The 21788-nt window shown below is 48.0% G+C and overlaps 1 protein-coding gene across 1 annotated transcript in view; it reads left to right on the plus strand.

Annotated features, from left to right (window-relative positions):
* Nucleotides 1-8152, plus strand: part of EVA1C (eva-1 homolog C) — a 71490-nt gene extending 63338 nt beyond the window's left edge. The window contains 2 exon segments of the mRNA XM_025039567.1: nucleotides 17-106; nucleotides 7591-8152. Of these exon segments, the coding sequence (XP_024895335.1) occupies nucleotides 17-106; nucleotides 7591-7967 (467 nt within the window). The 3' untranslated portion in view covers nucleotides 7968-8152.
* Nucleotides 8153-21788: the final 13636 nt, after the last annotated feature.

Here is a 21788-nt window from a genome sequence, read left to right on the forward strand (position 1 = left end):
TTTTTTTATAAAACAGGTATAAAGTCCGACCCAAGTGAATCGAAGGTTCTGAGGAAAGATGGAGTAATTGTTAGCAATTCTCTGGCAGCATTTGCGTACCTTAGAGGTAGGTCGATGAAAAGAAGGGTCTTACAATGCTAACGGATTTACTAAATAAAGCCTTACTAACAAATGCACTATTTCATTGCAACGCTCAGCGAGCTAAGGAAAAATGACTTTAAGTTTGACATGGCAACTCTAGTCTTCTAAAATCTGGAAACACAGAGGCCTGAATTCAGTTCCAATTCCAATCGGACCACCAACAAGAGAATCACACCAGGGGGTAGTAAACAGAAGAAGTCACACTGTTTAGGAGTCAGGGTATTTTATGCTTCGAAAAGTAAGAACCCGAGGAATGCATTTATTTCTCAGCTCTCAACTTTGGGAAGGGCCTGGGATTAGTGAATTCCACCCTTGGCTGGAAGAAAGTTGTGCCAAACCATCACTTAGTAAACAAAACTGGTCATGCCCTGTGAAGACAGAGTCCCTTTCTGAGTCACCAAGTTACTTCTCACGGCTGCCAAGGTTTCCCTTACAATCCTCCCGTCCAGGATCAGTCAGACTCAGCCTTCCGCCATTAGCAGAGCCAGAGTGGCTCGGCCGTGAGGGGATGGGGCACACTTTCTCTCCTCATCGTCCTCGGCCCGCCTGCGCCGAGGCCGTGTTTTTAGAATGTCAACTCTGCAAGTTTCGGCAATGCGTTCCTGGCTCTGTTCAGGGAGGCAAGTCCTTCCGAGGCCTTTTGTAAAATACGTGTTAACATACTGAATTACGGGGTTATATTCGGGGCCTGCCAGAGCTGGGGCTGTTTGGGGTGAGCCTTTCTCAGAGGAAGATAAAGGCTGAAGGGAGCCTCTCGGCTAAGGAGGTAGAACAGTCTTGGGATCCTCTACTGTTCTTGCATCTTCCTGTGTCAATATTCCTCCTGTGTGCTTGTTGTGTGCTTGCTGGTTTCCTTGGAGACTCTCCTCTTTCCTGACCACCTCCCATTTCCATTTCTTGCTGTTCCTGATGATTATCAAAGTTAAGAGATACAAGGAATTTGATTGTCAAAAATATCCCCAAATTTTCAAAGTCCCTGGAAAGTCCCCGTAGAGGAAAGTCATCATGAAAATCCTCCAAACAGAGAATAATTAAAGAGAAGTAAGGAGGACACCGTTCACTGTGCTGCGGCCACTGTGGGCCTTGTCACTGCCTCTCAATAACTGTCCCAGTCAGCAGGTTAAATGACAGAAATTTCTTTTCTCACAGTTGTGGAAGCTGGAAGTCCATGATCAACATGCCAACAGATCTGGTGTCTAGTGAGAGCTTCTTCCTGGCTCAGAGACAACTGCCTTCTTGCCGCGTCTTTGTAGGGCACGGAGAGGGAGAGAGGGCTCTCTGGTGTGTCTTAGAAGGACACTAATCCTACTGGATCTGGGCCCCACCCTTATGACCTCATTTGACCTTGATTACCTCCTTAGAGGTTCTGTCTCCAAATACAGCCACATTGGGAATTAAGGCTTCAAAACATAAATTTTGAGGGGAACACAATTCGGTCCATAGCAACAACCCTGAGAGAGGGGACTCTGGTCCCCCAATCTGCACATAGGGAAGCCCAGGGTCAGAGGAGCTGTTCATGGCCATAGTGTGGACATCGGCAGGGCCAGGATTCAGACTCAGCAGATACAAGACCAGTACTCTGGCTTTTCCAAGCAAGAAGTGTGCCCTGCAGAAGTGTGAGGGATGGAAACAGCATGACCTCGAGTTATCTGACTTAGCTTCCTTCCATCCCTGTCTGCCCTTCTCTATGCTCCCAGAAATCACTGCAGGGATTCCTCTGTTTAGGGATCCCATCTCCGCTAGATGTTAAGCATCTCAGCGGCAGATTTTGTCATCTCAGTTATTGTCATATTCCAGCCCCCGGGACAGTGCTGGCACAGAGTAGATGCTCAGTGAGGAGCTAACGGATGACAGGATGATGAATCTTCATCTGGTGTCGTGAGCTGTCTCGCACCTTATTATCACCCTTATTTGCTATGTATAGGTATTCAATTTTAAAGAAATGTAAGGACTTGATGGGTTGTTATTTGGTTTGGTTGAGGGCTGTTTGGGCACATTCATCTCAGTGAACCACGGCCAGGCCGTAATTTCAAGTTTAAGAGAAAGGAGCTCTAAATGCCCTGTGTCAAGTGTTAGGGAAATGAAGTCGCCACAAGAAGCTCATTTGTCACAGAGGCTCACAAAGTCTTCATGGAACAGGGGCCTCTGCACCTGCCTGTGAATTTCCTGGGCACGTCACTCGCTGGGTGGTCACTCTGGATGTTGTCCCCAGCCCACAGCCTTTCCTCACCAGGCATGCCAGCTCAGTGCGATGAAGTGCAGGTCATCAGGCTGAATATTTCAAAAGCCAGCATCAAATAATGCGAGTGTCACCTTCATTGCTGCTGGAAAGTGGTGCCTCAGCCAATTATCAGATGCATCCTCGGCCCGTTGTGGGGCTATGATCCGAGGGCCGGGCTGGGGCCCCTGGACACCCAACGAGGGGAGGCCTGCCTGCAGGAGCAGCTGGGAACCAAGGGAGCCGAGAAAGTTCTGGCAAAAGCAGCCAGATAGTCGGGACACTGTGCGTATGTATCCAAGAGGATATTTCCCCGGGTCTAGCTGCAAGCAGCTTAGATGTACTGGGAAAGCCAAGTACACGTATAGTGTGCTTATAGGGACACGAAGGGACAAGTAGACTAGAAACCAAAATCAGGGGCTTGCCTCGGGATGTGGAGGCACAGAGGGTGGTGGGAAGGAATGAGAATATCCGGGGTCCCTGACAAACAGTTTCTCTCCTGGCCGTTTAATGATCTGTGAGACATTTCAGACACAGACCTACTCCTTGAATTCATTCTAGAATTTAGATCATGGGTCCGAAGAAGCTCAAAGAGAAAATTCGAGGGAAATGTGTGTGTGACTGTGTGGTGTGTGTGTGTGACTGGTGTGTGTGTGTGTGTGTGTGTGTGTGTGTGTGTGTGTGCGCATGCGCGTGTGTGTGTAGACTATTGGAAGGCATTTTATGAGCCGGTTCAGCCACTATCCCCAGCAGAGTGCCTAAGGAGACTCATTTAGATGGTCTTGCTCAAAATGTGACACCTTCCGTTCCACCTAATTAGTATTTTAGTGACATCTGCTTTATGTGTGTCCCTCACACATGCCTGCAGGCATGCCTCTTGTGGACTTTATATTCCTCTCACTGCCCTACGGCTGGGGACTGTGTGTGTCTTTAGCCGTCTGGCAGAGCTTGCTGTGAACTTTCGGGGTGCCTGGGGTAACTGGGTCCACGGGAAGGAAAGCAGAGCTTCTCCTGAGGCGGGGAGGCATCCTTGTTTTATATGAAAGGAACGCCGGGGTGTCAGACAATCCCACACCGAAACAGAAGTCTAATAACACATTCCAAAGTCAGAGTCACACGAGCTCCTGTCAGGGGGGACGGCTGGAAATCAGCGCCACCTTGTCACGTAGGTGTGGGCTCGGTGTGTTCCCACGGTCCCTAATCTTCGGTTCTATGGCGGAAAGTTATCATCACATCACCAAGTGCCCAACGGACTCTGTGCTTTCGCCTGATGGTGGCAGGGCCCCAGGGGGTGGAACCCTCGCCCGGAACTCTCCGTGTCTTTTTTGGACACAAAGCAGTTTGAGCCGGAGCTTGTGTTGGCTCCAGGCCAGGGATCTAAGGGTCAAGGGGCCTTCAAGGCCATGGGCCACCATTGTGAGATCCCCAAGTGCTTATTACAGCTGATGAAGTTAACGTCATTCCCCTGAGCCTGTGACGAACAGAGGCTGAACGGAAAACGATGCCAAAGATAACCACAGACCCTGCTTAACCACGAGGAGACCAATGCCTTTATTTTCCCGGAATATAGACTAGGAAAAGGGGTTGCAGAAGACTGAAGCGGTCCAATCGTCTCTAGGAAATGTGCCCCGAGTGCACAGACAGGAGCCATGGAAGGAGCCGGAGCCTGACCTCCGGGTCCCAGCCAAGCGATGGCTTCAGACGCGAGGGGGCTTTGCCAGCTCACCGCCGGGCCTTGATGAACATCTGGCGATTCTGTGACCTCAAACTAGTCGCTTCAGATGACCAGGGAGCCTCGTTCCAGCTGGCTTGCCAAGCCCTGCGCCTGTTCTCCATCTCTGACCGTGAGTCTCAGCAGCTCAGTGTGGACATGGCCTAGAGGTGACCACTGGGCAGGAGGAGTGTCTGAGCCAAGAGGCACCTAGAGTCTGATGAGTGAGCTCTCCTGGCAATGGGGCCCAAACCCTCACCTCCCAGGCGAAGGAAAGGAGGAAGAAAGTGAACTCACGTTACAGAGAACCACCCACAGGACACCATGCCTAGTGCTTCGGCTCCGTGACTGGCCCCCTTCATGCGCTCGGCAGGTATTGTGTAGTTCCCGCCCTGCACGTGCCTGGGGATTTTTGGCAGTTTGGCCCCTGCCCTCACGGAGCTTGCATCCTAAGGAGCAAGAAAGGACAAATCGCACTCGGCGATTTAGTGACATTCAAGGTGTTATGAGACCCATTGACAAGGGGACTTGGCCCAGACGGGGGGTTGGAGCACGGAGGTGTAGATGAAGAAGGAAGAATCATTCCAGGAAGAGGGAACAGCACGTGCAAAGCGCCAAGGTGCAAAGTTATCTGGCCCCTGTGAGAAATGAAAAGACTGTGGCGGGAGAGCATGGAATGGAGGGAGGAGACTTTGGAGTTGAACTTGGGGAGGGTGTCAGGGGCCAGGCCGGAGCAGCCTTCACAGGCTATGGCCAAGATTTGATTTTTAGCTAATGAGAGGAGGGAGACCATTTACAAATTCTAAGGAGAGCAGCGATATGACCCGATGTGCATTTTTAAAAGGATGACGGTGACCATGGTGGCGAAGATGGACGAAAGGGTCAAAAGAGGAGAGAGCCGACCAGCTGGAGGCAGGCGAGACGGGGAAGAACAACATTTATATCATCCCTGGTTTTCAGAGAAATTCACTAGATCAAGAGGCACCTTATGAAATACAAGCTACTCACCAGGAGATATTCACAGTACATATGCTTTTAAATGATTATCGTCAAGAATACATAAAAACTATATATATTCTTTATATGTAAGAGGAAAAGCACAAACAGCCCAGCAGAAAAGAAGTGGACACACGAACCGGACCCAGCATTTTGAGAAGAGGGAAGACATAACCATCTGAAGAGATGTACGTGACTTCGAGATCAGGCAGACGCAAATCGAGACCATAGTAAGATACCGTTTTATACGCATGTGACTGGAAAAGCATTTTTAAAGTCTGCCGGGGCCAGGTGCTGGAGGAGAAGCGTTGCGGGATTCCTCACACCTTGCAGCCACTTTGCAAACCCCTTGGGAGGTATTTCCTAAAGTTCTCACACCTTAAAACTCACCCGACTGCCCTTCTGGGTCAGTGCCCACGAGAAACCCTGCACTTAAGAGAATGCCCATGGCTGCAGCGCCCATCCGCCAGCAACCCGGCCGCAGCCCTGGTGCCCAGCAGCAGGAGACTGAGCGCGTCAACTACGGTAGAGTCGGGACAGTGGAAGGGTATACAGCGATATAATGTTAAGTGAAAAAAAAAAGTCCCAAACACTATCCGTAACGCTGTACCCTCCTCATCAAGGTTTTAGGAATGCATAGAGGTACAATAAACTATGTTAAAAGGCAAGCAGGGGAGTAATGACCGTGAAAATGACCTTGATGGGGAAGGCTGAGGGGAGAAAGAACCCGCTGGTTAGACGCAGGTCGGTGTCACGGCTTAGCTCCCCTGCCTCAGCTCTTAGCATCATTTTGTGTACTATTATTTAATGGCTTTGTCCCAAGTGCCAGTGCCTCCCAGTCCGCATTCTACCACCACTCACAAACAGCCCTTCCTTCTCTCGCAAAGGATATGTATCTGTATTTGACCAAATCTTCAAATGCCTTGACTCTTAGGAAGAACGTATTGTTATTCACGGCACTTCAAGCACGACTCACTGCGTCTCCCCTCAAATTTGAATGCAGACTTCTGTGTCTTAAAGAGAGTGACGAGACCGTGCGGGGCGGGAGGGAGGGGAAGGCAACAAAGATCAACACATCCGAGTCGGGCGACTGCACTTGAGCTGCAGGTGAAGGAATCAAAATGAGGAAGGTTCAAGTTTCAGGAAGATAATGCGTCCCACTTAGATCTTCCCCATCAGATGACAGTGACTGGATCCTTTGACTGAACGTGAAACTTAGCAACACTCACGTTCTGAAACTCCAGTCTGGAACTCTGAGGAAGGACGAGAGGCATGAGGACCGCAGTCTTCCTTACTCGCATGGAGTGAAATGGCGGGGGTCGGAGGGGTGGGAATTGTGCCCAGGGCTGGGGCCGTTCAGCGGAGCTGAGCTGAGCAGATCTGGTGGTTCCAAAGGCACAGCTCAAGGTCTGGGTTCCAATCTTGGATCTGCCTAAAGAGGCCAGCTGACCTTCAGCAGTGGCTTCCCTTCTGGGCCTCAGCTTAAGCCAGTGTGTCGGGGGTCAGCAAACTATGGCCCACAGGCCAATTTTGTAAATAAAGTTTTATTAGAACCAAGTGACACCCGTATCGTCTGTGGCTGCTTCTATGCCACACCCGCAGAGATGAGGAGGTGCAGCACAGACTCTGCGGCCCACAAAGACTGAGACATTCGCCATCTGGCGTCCACCGACTCCTGGTCTGTGTTATGAGGGAGTTTGCTGGGTCATTATTTCCCAGCGTGGGAGTGCTAACACCTCCAGGGGTACACAACTGAAAAATGGGGAGAGTAATAGTCCTTTCAACACAGGGTTAATGGAAGGATTAAACATATGTAAGGATTTAGACCTTAAATGAGATATGTAGTACAAATTAACATTATTTCTATTATTATTATTATTATGAATTAATTATTATTATACAATCATTTGGATATAAGAATAATTACCAGAACTTTCATTTATATTTACTTCTTAATCTAAAAGAAATTAAGCTTGGCTAGTATCTACTATATTGGTACTTCCATTCATGTATAAACTTTATATATAAATTAATTTTTCATAATTTACCACTACTAATAGCTAACCGTTTATTGAACATTTATGACGTGTGAGTGTTCTGAGATCTTTACAGGAATTAACTCATTTTATCGTAAAAACTCTATAATAGGAAGGTTCTATGAGCCCCGTTTTTCAGATGAGGAAACCGAGGCACAGAGAGGTTATATAACTTGCTGAAAATCACACTGCTGATGAGCAGCAGATCTGAGTTTGGACCAGAGGAGATCACATTCTGAGCATCTCTGTTATGTGTCCTCTCATATTACATGTATTACATATATTGACTATGTCTGTTCAAAACCTTTCTTTTTAATCAGTGGGGGTGCATGACCAGTTAGATGTGGATGGTCTCCAAGCTGCTGCCCAGGGCTGGCATTCCGCATCAGCCTCCTGCCTGGGGAGACTTTTGTTTCTCTGGGACTTTGGACTGGTGAAGACTGGCAGCTCCTCCTCCCAGCTCCTGACGTGTCCTTTTGCCCCCACAGCCCACCCTGAGAGAGCTGCCCTGCTGTTCGTATCCAGTGTCTGCATTGGTCTGGCACTGACGTTGTGTGCCTTGGTCATCAAAGTGTCCTGCACCAAGGACTTCCGGGAGCTGCAGCTGGCGAGGAAGCACCTGGTGCCAGGAAGTGACACGGCCGAGGAGGACAGCGAGGATGAAGATGGGGAGGAAGATTCCTCTGACTCCGATTTTCCAGGAGAACTGTCAGGGTTTTGCAGGACTTCATATCCTGTCTACAGTTCCATAGAGGCTGCAGAGCTGGCAGAAAGGATTGAGCGCAGGGAGCAAATCATCCAGGAAATATGGATGAACAGTGGTTTGGACACTTCACTCCCAAGAAACATGGGCCAGTTCTACTGAAAACCAGATGCACCTTGATGCAAGTAGAGGGAAGAATCCCAAATGGCCCTCGAGTTCTGTTTCACTTGTACCTTCTATGAAGGAAGATTTATCATATCATCTAATACTGGTGAAGCCAGAAAACTATTAAAGGGACATTTCGAGCTGTTTACAACACATTTCAAAATAAATCAGGAGGGAAGAGGTCTTTGCTTTCTATATTTATTTAAATTTATGTCTCTACATTAACATAATTACAGTTCACATTTATTGAACACTTGTAATGCCAGGTGCTGTTCTGTTCTCACTGCTTTTCACGTATTAAGTCACTTAATCCTCACAAGAACCTCATGAGGTGGTGCTGGCACCCCCATTTCATAGATAAGTAAATAGAAGATTTCTATATTTCCAAGAAAATTATACCAATATATGGGACAGCAAGCATGGGCTCACCCACTATATGTCTACTGTTGGTGGATTTTAATTACTAACATTATTTGATTAGAGCAGGGGTTGGCAAAATTTTTCTTAAAGGGCAAAATAAAGGCTTTCGGCATAGTGAGTCATGCCGCGACTTCTCAACTCCACCACGGTGACTCGAAAGCTGCCATAGCTAATACATAATGAACGAATGTGACTGTGTTCCAATAAAACTTTACTTATCAACACTGAAATTTGAATTCGATGTTATTTTCACATGTCGTATATTATTATTCTTTGCTTGTTATCAATTACTTAAAAATATTAAAAAGTGTCTTAGTTCACGACTGTACAAAAACAGGTAGCAGGCATTTCCCTGATTTTGTAAGTAAAATATGGTCCACGAAGCCTAAACTATTTACTCTCTTGCCCTTTACAGAAAGTTTGCCAACTCCTGGTTTAGAGTTTAAAACTGCAGAGCTTCTAGTAGTAAGAGTGATCAGCCAGTTTACCCAGCGGCCCTGTGGGCAAGGATCTTGTGCAACTACCCTTCAAATCATTGCAGAAATGATTTGACGGTCCCATCATATTGGGGCCAGGGGGAAGGGGGACAGGAGACACAGCAAAAGGAAAAGGAAACAGTTTCCTGAGGGGAGAACTGGTGATTGGTTCTTTTGGATGGCTCCCCCCAGTGGACAGGAGGTTTATAGCTGTGAAGTAGAGTAAGAAAAAATTTTCCTTTCTTTTCCCAGGGGGGCTTAGAGTATAAAAATGATGGTTTTATATCTATCTCACATGCCCGCTCCAAACGAGCTCTCCCTGCCTTACCTTACATCACCCCTGCAAGGAGGTGTAGGTAGACGCGTGAGTGAAGGCTGACAGGTTGAGTATTGGGGCCCCAGTCACACACACAACAGAAAGTGCTGGAGCTGACTTGCTGTGAGGTAGGTGGTCAGGAATCCGAGTACTGACGGATATGGGAGAAGGCATTTCTCCTTCACTCCTCCGGATCCAGAAAGGAAAGGGCCCATCCAAGGCATGCAGAGGAATGCAGAGTGAGGGGTCTGTGTCTCTTATAACCAGCCCAGCTGCCCGGACTGGGGAGGGGTCTGCAGGTTCATTTGTTTGCCTTATTTAGTTTGTCTTAGTTTGTTCGAGCTGCTATAACATAGTCTGGGTGGCTTATAAACAACGGAAATTTATTTTCCACAGTTCCAGAGGCTGGAAAGTCTAAAATCAAGATGCTAGTAAATTCAGGTCTGGTGAAGCTTCCTTGTTCATAGAAAGCTGTCTTCTCTCTTCCCACGTGTGTCCTCATGTGGCAGAAGGGGCAAGGAGCTCCGTGGCGTCTTTTTGATAAGGGCACTAATCCCTTTCATGAGGCTCCAACCTCGTCACCATTATAATCACCTTCCAAAGGCTCCACTTCCTGTTACCATCACCTTGGCGTTGGGATTTTGACATATGTGTTTGGGGAGGTACAAACGTTTAGTGTATAGCAAAGTTGACATTCACATAAAGTAACATTAGCCATTTTAAAGTGCAATTACAATTCAGTGGCATTTCGTACAATCACAATGCTGTGCAACCACCCTCTCTATTTACTTCCAAAACATTTTCAGCACCTGAAAATGACCCCTCTACCTAATAAGCAGTCACTCCCCATCTCTCCCTCCCTCCAGCCCCTGGCAACGACCAATCTGCTTTCTGTATGGATTTACCTGTCTTGGATAGTCCACATAAATGGAGTCCCACAATATATAGTCTTTAGCGACTGGCTTCTTTCACATAGCATAACGACTTTAAGGTTCATTCACACGGTAGCATGTATCAGTACGTCATTCCTTTCTGTGGAGGGATAATATTCCACTGCATGGACATACCACACTCTGTTCGTTACTCATCTCCTGGCGGACATCTGGGTTGTTTCCACTTGGGGCTGTCATGATAGTGCTGCTGTAAACATTCATGTGTGGGATTTTAACAGTGATGAAATGTCACACAAAATGGCAATCGCAGACAGAGCTGGTGGAGTTTCTGGTTTCCAGTCAATGGAGGGAAGGGGAAAGGGTTATTTATTCTTAACCCTCTGCCTCTGGAATTTCAAAATGAGTTTCCTTACACTGACCCGAGAGGGTAGGAGTCTAGGGATTGGTCAAGAGAGGTGTCATCTGGACAGGCCGGGTGGCTGGGGCAGAGGCTGAAGATCTTTGGGACGTTCAGGTACCTGAGTTCTTCAGAGGTAATGTAGGGGATTGGGAGAAGTTGACCAGGTTGGGATGACACGTTTTAAATCTGCCCTTAGAGATGAATCTCTTCCAGGTCATAGTAGAGAATGAAGTGAACATATAGTAAGTACAATTGTCTTAACTTCTTCCCGAGGATTTTGTTCTCATCAAAGAGAATCCTTGTCCTTTCGCTTCCCCGAGCCCAGCAAGGAGCACTTTGGCATTGTCCCAGCTCCCGGCTCAGCCTCTCCCCGTTGTCTGTATTTTCAGTTCTCAAGCAGCATATCTTTTCTGGCTCCATGAACATAAATACTATCCGTTTGATGACCGTCTTCTTGGGATTGAAGAGAACGTGGCCCCTGGAGGTTTTCACTCTACCAGTTGGAGAAAGAACTGTGCCCACAATGACCTCCGTCACGAAGCTTTCGTTGAATCCCACACTAGGTTTTTCCTCATTTGAGTCTGTCCCCTGTTGTCCAGCTCCCCCCTCCTACACGCATCCCTCCCAGGACCCCCAGGGAGGCAGCTGGAGGACAGGCTTGCCAAGGCGGGTCAGTCTTTGGCTTGTGCAAATGCAGTGAGTTGTTTATTTGCATTTTCTGAGCCCAAAAGAAGAATGCCACGTTCTTCTCATGCACAGCCTGAGGGGTCCTGCCGAGAACGTGTTTGGATGGGCACCAAGCCCAGGAGGAAGAGGACCAAAGCAGATTTGGATGAAGGGGCGCCGATGGGGTGCAGCAGCTGGAGGAAGCTCCCGCGTGGAAGTCCGCCCAGGGAGCACAGGGCACACATGGCTGCCGCCTCTTGGCTTTGTGCATCTTTGGGCAGCAGACACCCCGTTGTTTCCAAACTGTAGGGTCCCGGAAGTCCTGTGAAAAGAGGCCAGCCCTCAGCGGGAGGTTCGCACATGTCACTTTCTCAGTTACTCGCTGCAAACACCGACTTCCTGCCTTATAATTCAGCCCTTCTACATTCACCGAGCTTTTCCGGGCTGCTGGTGCTTCCGGGGAAGTGGCGCACACCCAGCGCGAAGCGAGCACTGGGAAGCCATAAGCAGTCCCACCGTCTGCCCCACGAGCAGACGGTGCGTGATGCTGTGCCCCGCCTGGATCCCCACGAGCAGACGGTGCGTGATGCTGTGCCCCGCCTGGATCCCCACGAGCAGACGGTGCGTGATGCTGTGTCCCACTCAGATCTGTGCACCTGGCTGGGAACCCCCGACAGCTGCCGTGAATGGCCCACAGCTGCCGTCTTCTGCAGAGTCGAGCCCTCGCTATTAGTGTCTTCGTCTATTCAAGCTGCTGTAACAAGAATACCATAGACCGATGATTTATAATCAGTGGAAAATTATTTCGCACAGTTCTGGAGCCTGGAAGTCCAAGCTCGGGGTGCCGGTGTGGTCAGGTAAGAGCCTTCTTCCCGTCCTAGCTGGCACCTTCCTGCTGTGTCCTCACACGGTGGAGGGGGAGCTCTGTGGGGTCCCTTTGATCGGGGGGCGAACCCCATTCGTGGGCTCCACCCTCATGACCTGGTCGCCTCCCGACGTGGACTTGGTGGGGACACCATCATTCAGGCGATATCAATCGTCCCACAAGGACAGTCACCCTCCCTTATCCGTGGTTTCGCCTTCCAAGCTTTCACTCACCCACCGTCAACCGCGGTCCCAAACATTAAACGGAAAATTCTAGAAATAAATAATTCGTACGTTTTAAAGTGCGTGCCGTTCTGAAGAGCATGATGAAGTGTCACGCCGTGCCGCTCCATCCCGCCTGGGACGTGAATCAGCCCTTTGTCCAGTGCCGCCACGCTGAGGGGGCTCCCCACTCATCAGTCCCTTGGTAGCCAGCTCCGTGATCGGCTCTACGGTGCTTGTGTTCAAGTGAAGCCGTACTTTACTTAACAATGGCCTCAGAGAGAGGAGCGATGCTGGTCCTTCGGATATGCCGAAGAGGAGCCATAGAGTGCTTCCTTTGAGAGAAAAGCTATGTATGTACATATAGGGAAAAAACATAGTATAGACAGCGTTCGGTACTATCCTTGGTTTTGGGCATCCCCTGGGGGGTCTTGGAACGTACCCCCGTGGATAAGGGGGGACTACCGTATTTCTCCCAAGAGTAAGCACTCTTTTGCTAAATCACTGATGCGAGAATCTCCATCTCAGGAAAGTGACCTAAGACACCCAGTGTAAGGGGTCTATGGACCCGGGAGTATGTGTTGGTTCCACTTGGCACAATGTCACCTACGGTCTCCGTGGGAGTCAGACCTGAAGGAAGACTGGGGTGTCAAGAAAGAGTCAGCCATTCACACACTTGGTGCCTGGTGAGTCTTGCAAAGGGGTGACCCCAAAAGTCCCCTTTCAATCTGCCCCTGCTCTTCTCCATGGGTCTCTGGACACCAGTTCCTGCTCCCGGTTAACTGGGGAGCCAAAGCCTGATGATAAGTTGTCCCTGGCAGGTGGATGGGCTGACTGGGTGCTCTCACCCACTTCCCCCAGGCTGGTTCTGTTCCCGGTGGCCCACATCGTCTGGTGGGGACCCCCTGAAAAGCAGACCTGCCCTGAAGCTTTTCACCCCACTCTCTGCCCTCACTCCAGACCCTGGAAGGCAGATACGAGACTGGACGTGACTCTGTCCCAGCCTTGGACTGAGGGCTCCCCTCCTGCTGTGCTGCCCTCATGTCTCCCAGCGTCTGCTCTGACGTGGTCCTGGTTTGGTCTTGGGGTGGCCTATCTATGCTTCCTTTACCTCACCTATAACACAGACTTAACAATAGCACCGCCCTTCCTGGCGTTGAGAGTGGCCGTGCTTCGCGCCTCCTAAGAACGAGAGTAAATGTCAGCTTCTATCTTTCATGATTTCTTTCTCTCGTGCGGCGGCATCCAGGAGGACCGAGGCGGCACCATTTTCACTGAGCTCGAGGCACCAGACAGAACTCAAGGGCGAAATAAGAACAAGCCGTCGAGAGAGAGAACGAGGCGGCCCCCTCAGCCACACTATGGAGAGGCGTTCGTGGAAGAGAAATGACTTTGTCTGCAGAGCTCAGAGGAAAGCGCCAAGGCCCGACCTGCCTTGGGTCCTTTAGCCAAGTCCATTGTGCGGTCTCCCACACACGGGCTTAAAAGGTCATGCCCGGTTTTGGCAGGGGACTTGTAAATCCGGAACTATGGTCATTTGGTTTTAAGAAGCCCATTGTAAGCCTGACCAGCAGTGCGGTGTTGGCCAAACTCCATCCCAAGTCTGGACGGTAGCCTTGGAGATTAAATCCTAAATAAATACTCCAACTAAATGCCTGTCGACGGGAAGCTATAAGGATCTATAGCTGGAAATAAGGCAAGAATGAGCCACGATAACCATCGGCCACATCGGGGAGAATTCAGGAAGCCAGCTCGTGACCCGATGCCACCACGTCCTCTTTGGAATGTCACACCGACAGGAGTCGCCTCTGTGGGCTCAGCACAAGCCTCCCTGGAGAATGAATGAGCCGGCACCTAATCACAGCGGGCGACGATCTGGGTCTGCGCTGTCCAGCTCAGAAGCACGAGACACATGGGGTCATCTAAATTTACATCCATGACAGTTGGCCCTTGACCAGCATGGGTTTGAACTTTGAGGGTCCACTTATATGCAAATTCTTTTCAATAAATACTGTCAAGGTATTTTCTCTTCCTTATGATTTTCTTAGAAACGTTTTCTTTTCTCTATCTCATAGGAAATAGTATGTAATACATACAACGTACAAAATATGCATTCATCATCTATTGATGTTTTTCAGGAAGCCTGCCAGTCAACAGTAGGCTCTCAGTAGTTAAATTTGAGGGGAGTCAAAAGTTACATGCAGATTTTTGACTGCCCGAGGGGTCGGCACCCCTAACCACTACATCGTTCGAGGGTCAACTGAAATAAAGCTTAAAAGTCAGCTCCTCAGTTGCACTAATCACATTTCAAGTGCTCGGTAGCCACGTGGCCAGAGGCTATTGTCTGGGACAGTGCAGGTAGTTGTGCTGGACAGTCCTGAGCCAGTATATTCAATCAGGCACAGAGACATGAGCCCAACTCCCTGGAGAGAATGGTTACGTCGCTGGGCCTCACCACCCAAGAGTGCAAGTTTCAGGCACAGACATGTGGGACGCAGGAACCGTCTACTCTCACCTCTGCTCACCTTCCTGGAGTGCCCCAAAGTGTCCCTAGTCTCCAAGGCCCAAGGCCTCTGTCCTCTGGTGCACCTGGGTGCACAGGCCCACGGCCAGCCGGAGCTGCAGCCCTACGTTTGTGAGGGGACTCACCTAGGCAGCCCGCCCACCGCCAGCCATGGGCTGGGCCTGGCCTCAAACTTTGGCCTTCTGACCGCTACGATAATAATTGCTCCTGACTTTAAGATTACTGAGCACTATCCAGTTAGGCTTACTATCTTGGAAATTACCAAGTTATAGCTTAATTCTGTTAGAGAAATCAAAATCAATGCTCCTGGAAAGCATGACTCACACGGATGCTTTAAGATGCAGTTAATATCACCAAATGCAAATGTATGTCAGGGGTCCAACTAATTATTTCTAGCAGAGCCCTTCTTTGAAAGTTTCCCAGTCTTTGCTTGAAGATTGCTCACAGCCTAATTGCATTTCTTTCGGATAGGTCCAACAGAAAATTCAATCGGGAATTTATCTTGAGGTGAAAATGCCGCCTTCCTGCTTTTAAGCAAACTGCCTGAGGTATCGTGAGCTTGGACGGCAGGACTCAACAGAACAAAGAGAGGAAAGCTCGTCACTTCCGACTGGGGGTTTGTGTGAATTCCCAGTACTTTCTCTGTTCCAGCTCATGACTCCGTGGATGGAGCCCTTTCAAGAAAAGAAAAATAGACCTTGTCATTTCCTATTGTTTCAAAGACAAAATCCAGCCTGGGAAAGATTACGGCGAGAGGAAGGGCACTCGTGTTCAGATGACTAAACACCAGTCTGACCTGGAAAATGCTCGCTGAGTTTCCGAGGAAGGCAGGGAGCTGCAGTTAGCGGCACGTGTGAAATCATGACGTTACCTCGGAAGGGAGGAAAAGGAAAACGTTCCCGACTCGTAACAATGAACTAGCAAGAGAATGTGTTGCTAATCTATGAAGAATTTCCAAATGCAGGAGTTGCCTCCCAGCTCTGAGCTACTGGACTTCCTTCCTTAGAAGTCGACCTCCCACCTCCGATTGTAAAGCCTCTGGGAATCACGAGGCTCCACTAGCAGAGGTTTTCGTTAAACGAGTCTTGCCTACATCACTCGGTCCACGCGTGTGGAAAACGTCTTTTCTTATTGAAGATGTCTTGGGGAGAAGTCCAGCTTTTTCTGGGAAAAAAAATAATAAAGATGCATTGTCTTGTGTTTTTAAATGAGGTGGAAAAATTCTTGAGGTCATATTAGTAAATGAAAAGCACCAACTGCAGACCGACACATGGATCATGCATGATACCACTTATGGAAAAGAAGAAGGCTCAACATAAAACCGTATTTTTCTGTGTCTGTATGGAAATCTTTAGGTCTGCCTCTAACGTTTGTGGGGTCTGAGAAAAATAGATTCTCTCACATGTAAGACAGCCAAACGTTAAAATGTTATACGTTGAGTCAAAAAATCTGTTACACACATCAGGTTATGTAAAACATGTTCTCTTGACAAATACACTATTATAATGACCTTGAAGACCAAGTGCAAACTTAGAATTCTCAGGCTTTTCAGGGTTCGGAGTGGCGATGTGGCTGCATGGGGAGAGGTGGGAGGGGCGGTCTCAGCCTCTGGCCCCTGGGCCACCTTTCCCTTCCCACCCCACCTCCACCCCTCCACATATCCGCGCTCTGTCCCACCCACCCCACCCTCCCAAATGGCTACCACTCCTTTGACACGGCGTGGGACCAGGGAGGTGCACGTCCACCTCAAGCACAGATGCTGGGAGATGGCCAGGCTGGCCCTGGGAGCAGTGCTGTGTCCTGGACAGCCGAGTGATTGACTTCCCTGCACCTCATCAAGACAATTTTTTTTGAATCTTCGTCTTCGTGAACCTGTTGGCTGGTACTTTCTCCAGAGAGGGAAGGTAAGTGGAACAGAGGCGAAGTCCTGCTCAGAGCTCAGTCTGGTACGACAGCTGAAACTCCTCAAAGACTGTGCAAAGAGCTGAAATTCCACCTCCATTACTCATTGGCTGCGGAGCAATTTCCTAACCTCACGGCCCTCAGTCTCCCCACCTGTAAAACGGAGACGACGACGGCACACACCTGGTAGGGGTGTTGGGCGGTAGCAGCAGTGAGGAGCTGCTGAACTTCACCATGGAGCAGGGGGGGAAAGCAGGTCTTCCGAGAAGCACCAAGTAAACCGTGAGCTGAAAGACGAAAGGAAGAGAAAATTAATGGAGAAAATAAACTCCTTTTAAACAAGGAGTTCTCTCGCCAAGAGAGAGACCAATTTCCGCGCTGAAAAGTTTTAAAGATTCTTTTTTTGACGCTTTCCTGGTCGCCCTATCCAGGTTAGCCCTTCCTTGGTTCCTCCGGGAATCCCCCACGTGAATTCCTACCCGTCTTTGAGACTCATCTCAGACACCGCTCCTCCATAAGCCTGTCCAGATTCTCCTGACTAGGATAGCACACGCCCCTCCTTTGAATTCTGACATTATTTTCTCTCTATCTCTCTCAAGGTATTAGTAGCTAGGCACCGACCGAGGCCCTAGAAATGCAAAGAATAAGACACCTTCCCTGCCCTCAAGGAGTTCACAATCAAGCCAGACCTGGCAGACAAGTGCAATGGAGAGTTTGAAAACCATGCAATGGAAGAGTAACATCAGCACAGGTCATCTTTGTGGGGCACTCACTCTGTGTCCGGCCCCGTGCTCAGCGTTACACGATGTTACTCACCAAAGAAGCCACTGAGGCCTGGGCTTTTCTTCATGAAATTATTAATTTACTAATTCAATCTCTTTACTTGCTATAGGTCTTTTCAGGTTATTAAACTCGATGTCGGTAGTTTGTATCTTTCCAGGATTTTTTAAAAATTTCATCTAAGTTATCTAATTTGTTCATTTGTTAGCATATAATTGTCCACTGTATTCGCTTATAATCTTTTATTATTATTATTATTTCTTTAATTTATTTCTGACTCAGGTAATTTGAGTATCTTCTCTCCCCCTCCCTCCCTTCCTCCCGGTGTAGCTAAAAGTTTGTCAATTTCGTTGATCTTTTTTCCAAAGAACCAACTTTTGGTTTTATTCATTTCTCTGTTGTTTTTCTATTCTGTGTTTCATTTATTCCCATTTTAATCTTTATTATTTCCCCTTTTCCGTTTCTTTGGGCTTAATTTGCTCTTCTTTTCCTAGATCTCTAAGGTGGAAGTTTGGGTTATTTTATCTAAGATCAGTCTTTTTAAATATAAGCATTTATAACTATAAATTTCCCTCTAAGCACTGCCTTAGTAACATCTCATAAGTTTGGTATGTTGGTTCTGTTTTCATTCATCTCAGAGTATTTTCTGATTTCCCTTGAGCTGTCTTCTTTGACTCATTGGTTATTTAAGAATTATTATTTAATTCCCGCATATTTGTGAACTTCCTCAAATTCTTTCTGTTGTTGATTTCTAATTGAATTCCACTATAGTCAGAGAACATACTTTGCATGATTTCAATCCTTGCAAATCTATTGAGACTTGTTTTATAGCAGACATATGGTTTATTATGGAGAATGTTCCATGTGCCCTTGAGAAAATGTGTATCCTGCTGTTGTTGGGTAAAGTATTCTACAGATGCCTGTTAAGCCTAGTTGTTTTATAGTGTTTTTCAAGTTTTCTATATCCATATTGGTTTTTGCCTACTTGTTGTATCCATAATTGAAAGAGAGGTCATGAGATACTCAACTATGATGGTCGTATTTGGAATATTATTGTCTATTCCTCTCTTCAGTTCTGTCACATTTGGCTTCATGTATTTTGGGACTGTATGTAGCTGCGCATATGTTTGTCATTCTTATATCTTCCTGCTTAATTGACCCATTTATTACTATCAAATTTCCCCCTTTATTTCTAGCAACAGTTTTTGTCTTAAAGTTTATTTTGTCTGATGTGAGTAATGGCCCCTGCAGCCCCGTTATGGTTGTAGTTTTCATAATATCTCTTTTTGCATCTTTTGCTTTTGCCATATTTAGATCTTTGAATATAAAGTCTATATCTCCTGTAGATACCATATAGTTAGATCATGATTTGTTTCTTATCCGGTTTGTCTCTCTCTGCCTTTTGGTTGAATAGTTTAATCCATTTCCATTTACTCTTTGGGTGTTGTTGGATTTACATCTGCCATTTTGCGTTCTGTTTCCTAGACTACTAATGGCAACTTTGTTTTTCCTTTCCTTCTTTACCACCTCCTTTTGCCTTACGTGGATATTTTCTCGTGTTCTATTCCCACTTCTTTATTAAACTTAACTATATTTTTGAGGGTTTGTTTGTTCGTTTGTTTTTGTGGTTTTCCTACAGCTTTCATCTTAACTTATCGGGATCCACTTCATTCTCTACGCCCATTTTAATGTTAGACATATTATGTCTATACGTGTTACAAACCCAGATACACATTGTTATAATCATTGCTTTATACACTGTTAGATATTGTGTAAGTACCTAACAGAAGACGGGAAAACACAAATATGGTCATCAAGGTTTTTTGTTTTTTTTTAATATTAACCTTCTTGGTTTTCTTTATTTCTTCTTATGGATTCAAGTTATCATCTCATGTTATTTTCATACTCCAGTATAGCTTCATTCCCATTCCTTTCTTTGTATTTTTATTGTCAAAATATTATATTTATTTCAGTTATAAGCCCAGGTGGTGTCTTATAGGGAGAACTGTGGAAGGCTGTCATGGACTAGCCTGGCCAGCCTGGTCAGCCCTGGGTAGTGAAGGGGAGACCGGTCTGGAGACAGAGACGGGCAAGGTCTTGGTTGTTCTTAAACACTCCTGCTCACAGGCACTCAGAAGCTGCTCCTCAGCTTGGCCCTCCCTGTCCTCTGTACCCCCAATCCTGCCCCCCCACCCCACACACACACTCACCAGCTTCTCACCAGCCCTGTGAGCAGACGTCAAAGCTCCTCGCTCTAGGTCAGCTTGCCCACACAACCCCAAGCGAGGGGAAGAAAGGAAGGGGAAGGGGACAAAGTACCAGCTTCCGGAGAGGCTTCTGGGAGGTTCCGGGGTTTCTGGAGGTGTGAAGGTGACCATCTTCATCTGAGTTTAACTCTGCCGGGCCACATCGGCTTACATCTGTGACCTCTCAGGAGACCTGCTGATCCACAGGTCCCTAGAGCTAGCAAAAGGGTTTAGGGAGAAGTTGGGGCTGGGACGTCTCCAAGGTAACTGTCCAATGGACACGCTCAGCCTGAACTTACGGTTGGAAGAAGGTCAGGAGCACAGAAGGCTGAGGTCAAACTATGGGGTGGCCTGCCCCGAGCTCAGCACTGGGGAAGGACTCCACAAAGGCATCTGGCGTTATTGCAGACTGGGGACTCCGCAGCGTGCTTACGCTGAGTCCTGGCTTCACGTCCCAACATCTCTCCCTCTCTCCCCTATGTGCACACACACACACAGACACTCATGTGCGTGCGGGCACACACACAGTCCTCTCTGCATTTTTACCGTGACACTTCTCACCAGTAAACAGCCACTACTTTAGGCTTCCTGTCGGGAGGCAGGCCTTCCTGTGTCGGGAGGCAGGCCAGCGCCAAGAGTATTAACACGAAGAGGGCAAAGTCCTCGCCTTCCAGCAGCTTACAGTCTACTGTGTCACCGTGGTCATCCGCAGAGGCTTGTGGCTAATTCTGGGGCCGACCTAAGCCTTTGTTGCCACACACCTCAGCCCTAGTCTCCATTCTCAACTTCATCAGTCCTGGAGGTGACAGGTGGTCCCCAGTTAGTTTAGAACTGGGGTGGGAAGTTGCGTGTTGTTTCTCGAGCCCCGTAAAACCCCTGCACTTGGCGTTGTGCACAAGTCTCGAGGTAACGCCCTATGAGGTTTAATTGACAGAGAAATTGGGGCACTTGGGCTGGGTTGAGCAGGGTTTGGGAGCACTTCTCAGAGCCACTGTAATCCCAGCTAAGGTGACCACCCGTGCTGGTTTGCTGGGGACCGAGGAGTTTTCGGCCACACAGGACTATCGGTGCTAAAACTGGGGTGGTAGCCCTGGGCCAACGGATGGGGAGTCACCTAAATGTTCACCTGCTTTCTGACTATGCAGCATGGCATATCGAGGCCTGCAGGATAGAAATCTCACATAGCAATAAACAGACGCAGGGTTCTAAGGCTCATTTTCCTTAGAACCGTGTCTCTAAGAAATATTATAGCATTTGCTTCGTTTCACTTTATAAAACATGTTGAAAAATAGCCATTCATTTCTAAATCCCTCTTTTCAGTGACTTTTAATATCCTTTAAAAAAAAAAAAAAAAAAGGTGATTGGAACTAAAACTTCACAGACTTGGACGAAACCCAAAAGGGAATATTTATTTCAGCAAAATTCATTCAAGGTCTTGAAACTTAAGTGCGTGACTATAAAATACACCTCTTCAGTCTAAAATCATGCCCTTTTCTGCACTTGGATGGCTGAACTGTGACATGTCAGGTGGACATATTCGGTGTCCCCAGGAATGTGACCCTAGAAAAAAAGAAAGGAAGATATGATGGTGAAGAAGCAGCCGGGCTCCCCAGGGCTGCCAAGGCCGGTCGGCCGAGCTGGGCTTCCGGGAGGGTCCAGTCTGTCCGCCTCTCCCTGCTGGGGCTCCCATCTTATGCCATCCTGCCTCTTCCTGCTCGTCGGGGGGGGGGCGGGGGTTTGGGGGACGGTCTGTGGTCTGTTCACATTCTCCTTCACAAGCACGGTTGTCATTTGCTTCAGCCTCAGCTCCTCACCCTGATTCCAGCATGAAGGTGTTTCTGGATCTCACACAAGGTGCCTTTATGGGGGCAGAGGGGATCCATCAGCGCCTTCAAATTCTAGCCCTATCTACACCCAGACAGAGTGCCATGTTCTCCCTCTCACAAAGATTATCCTTCACGAGAGCTGCAGAAATGGGGCTTTTATCCTTTCGTTTGTCCTGGTGTTCATTTGTTCCTTCCACCAGAATCATTAGCTGTTTGAAGGACAAACTGAACGCACATGTCATGTGTGTGTGTGTGTGTGTGTGTGTGTGTGCGTGCGCGCGCG

The sequence above is a fragment of the Pteropus alecto genome, unplaced genomic scaffold (genome assembly GCF_000325575.1).
Source record: "Pteropus alecto unplaced genomic scaffold, ASM32557v1 scaffold3, whole genome shotgun sequence".
Classification (NCBI taxonomy): Eukaryota; Metazoa; Chordata; class Mammalia; order Chiroptera; family Pteropodidae; genus Pteropus; species Pteropus alecto.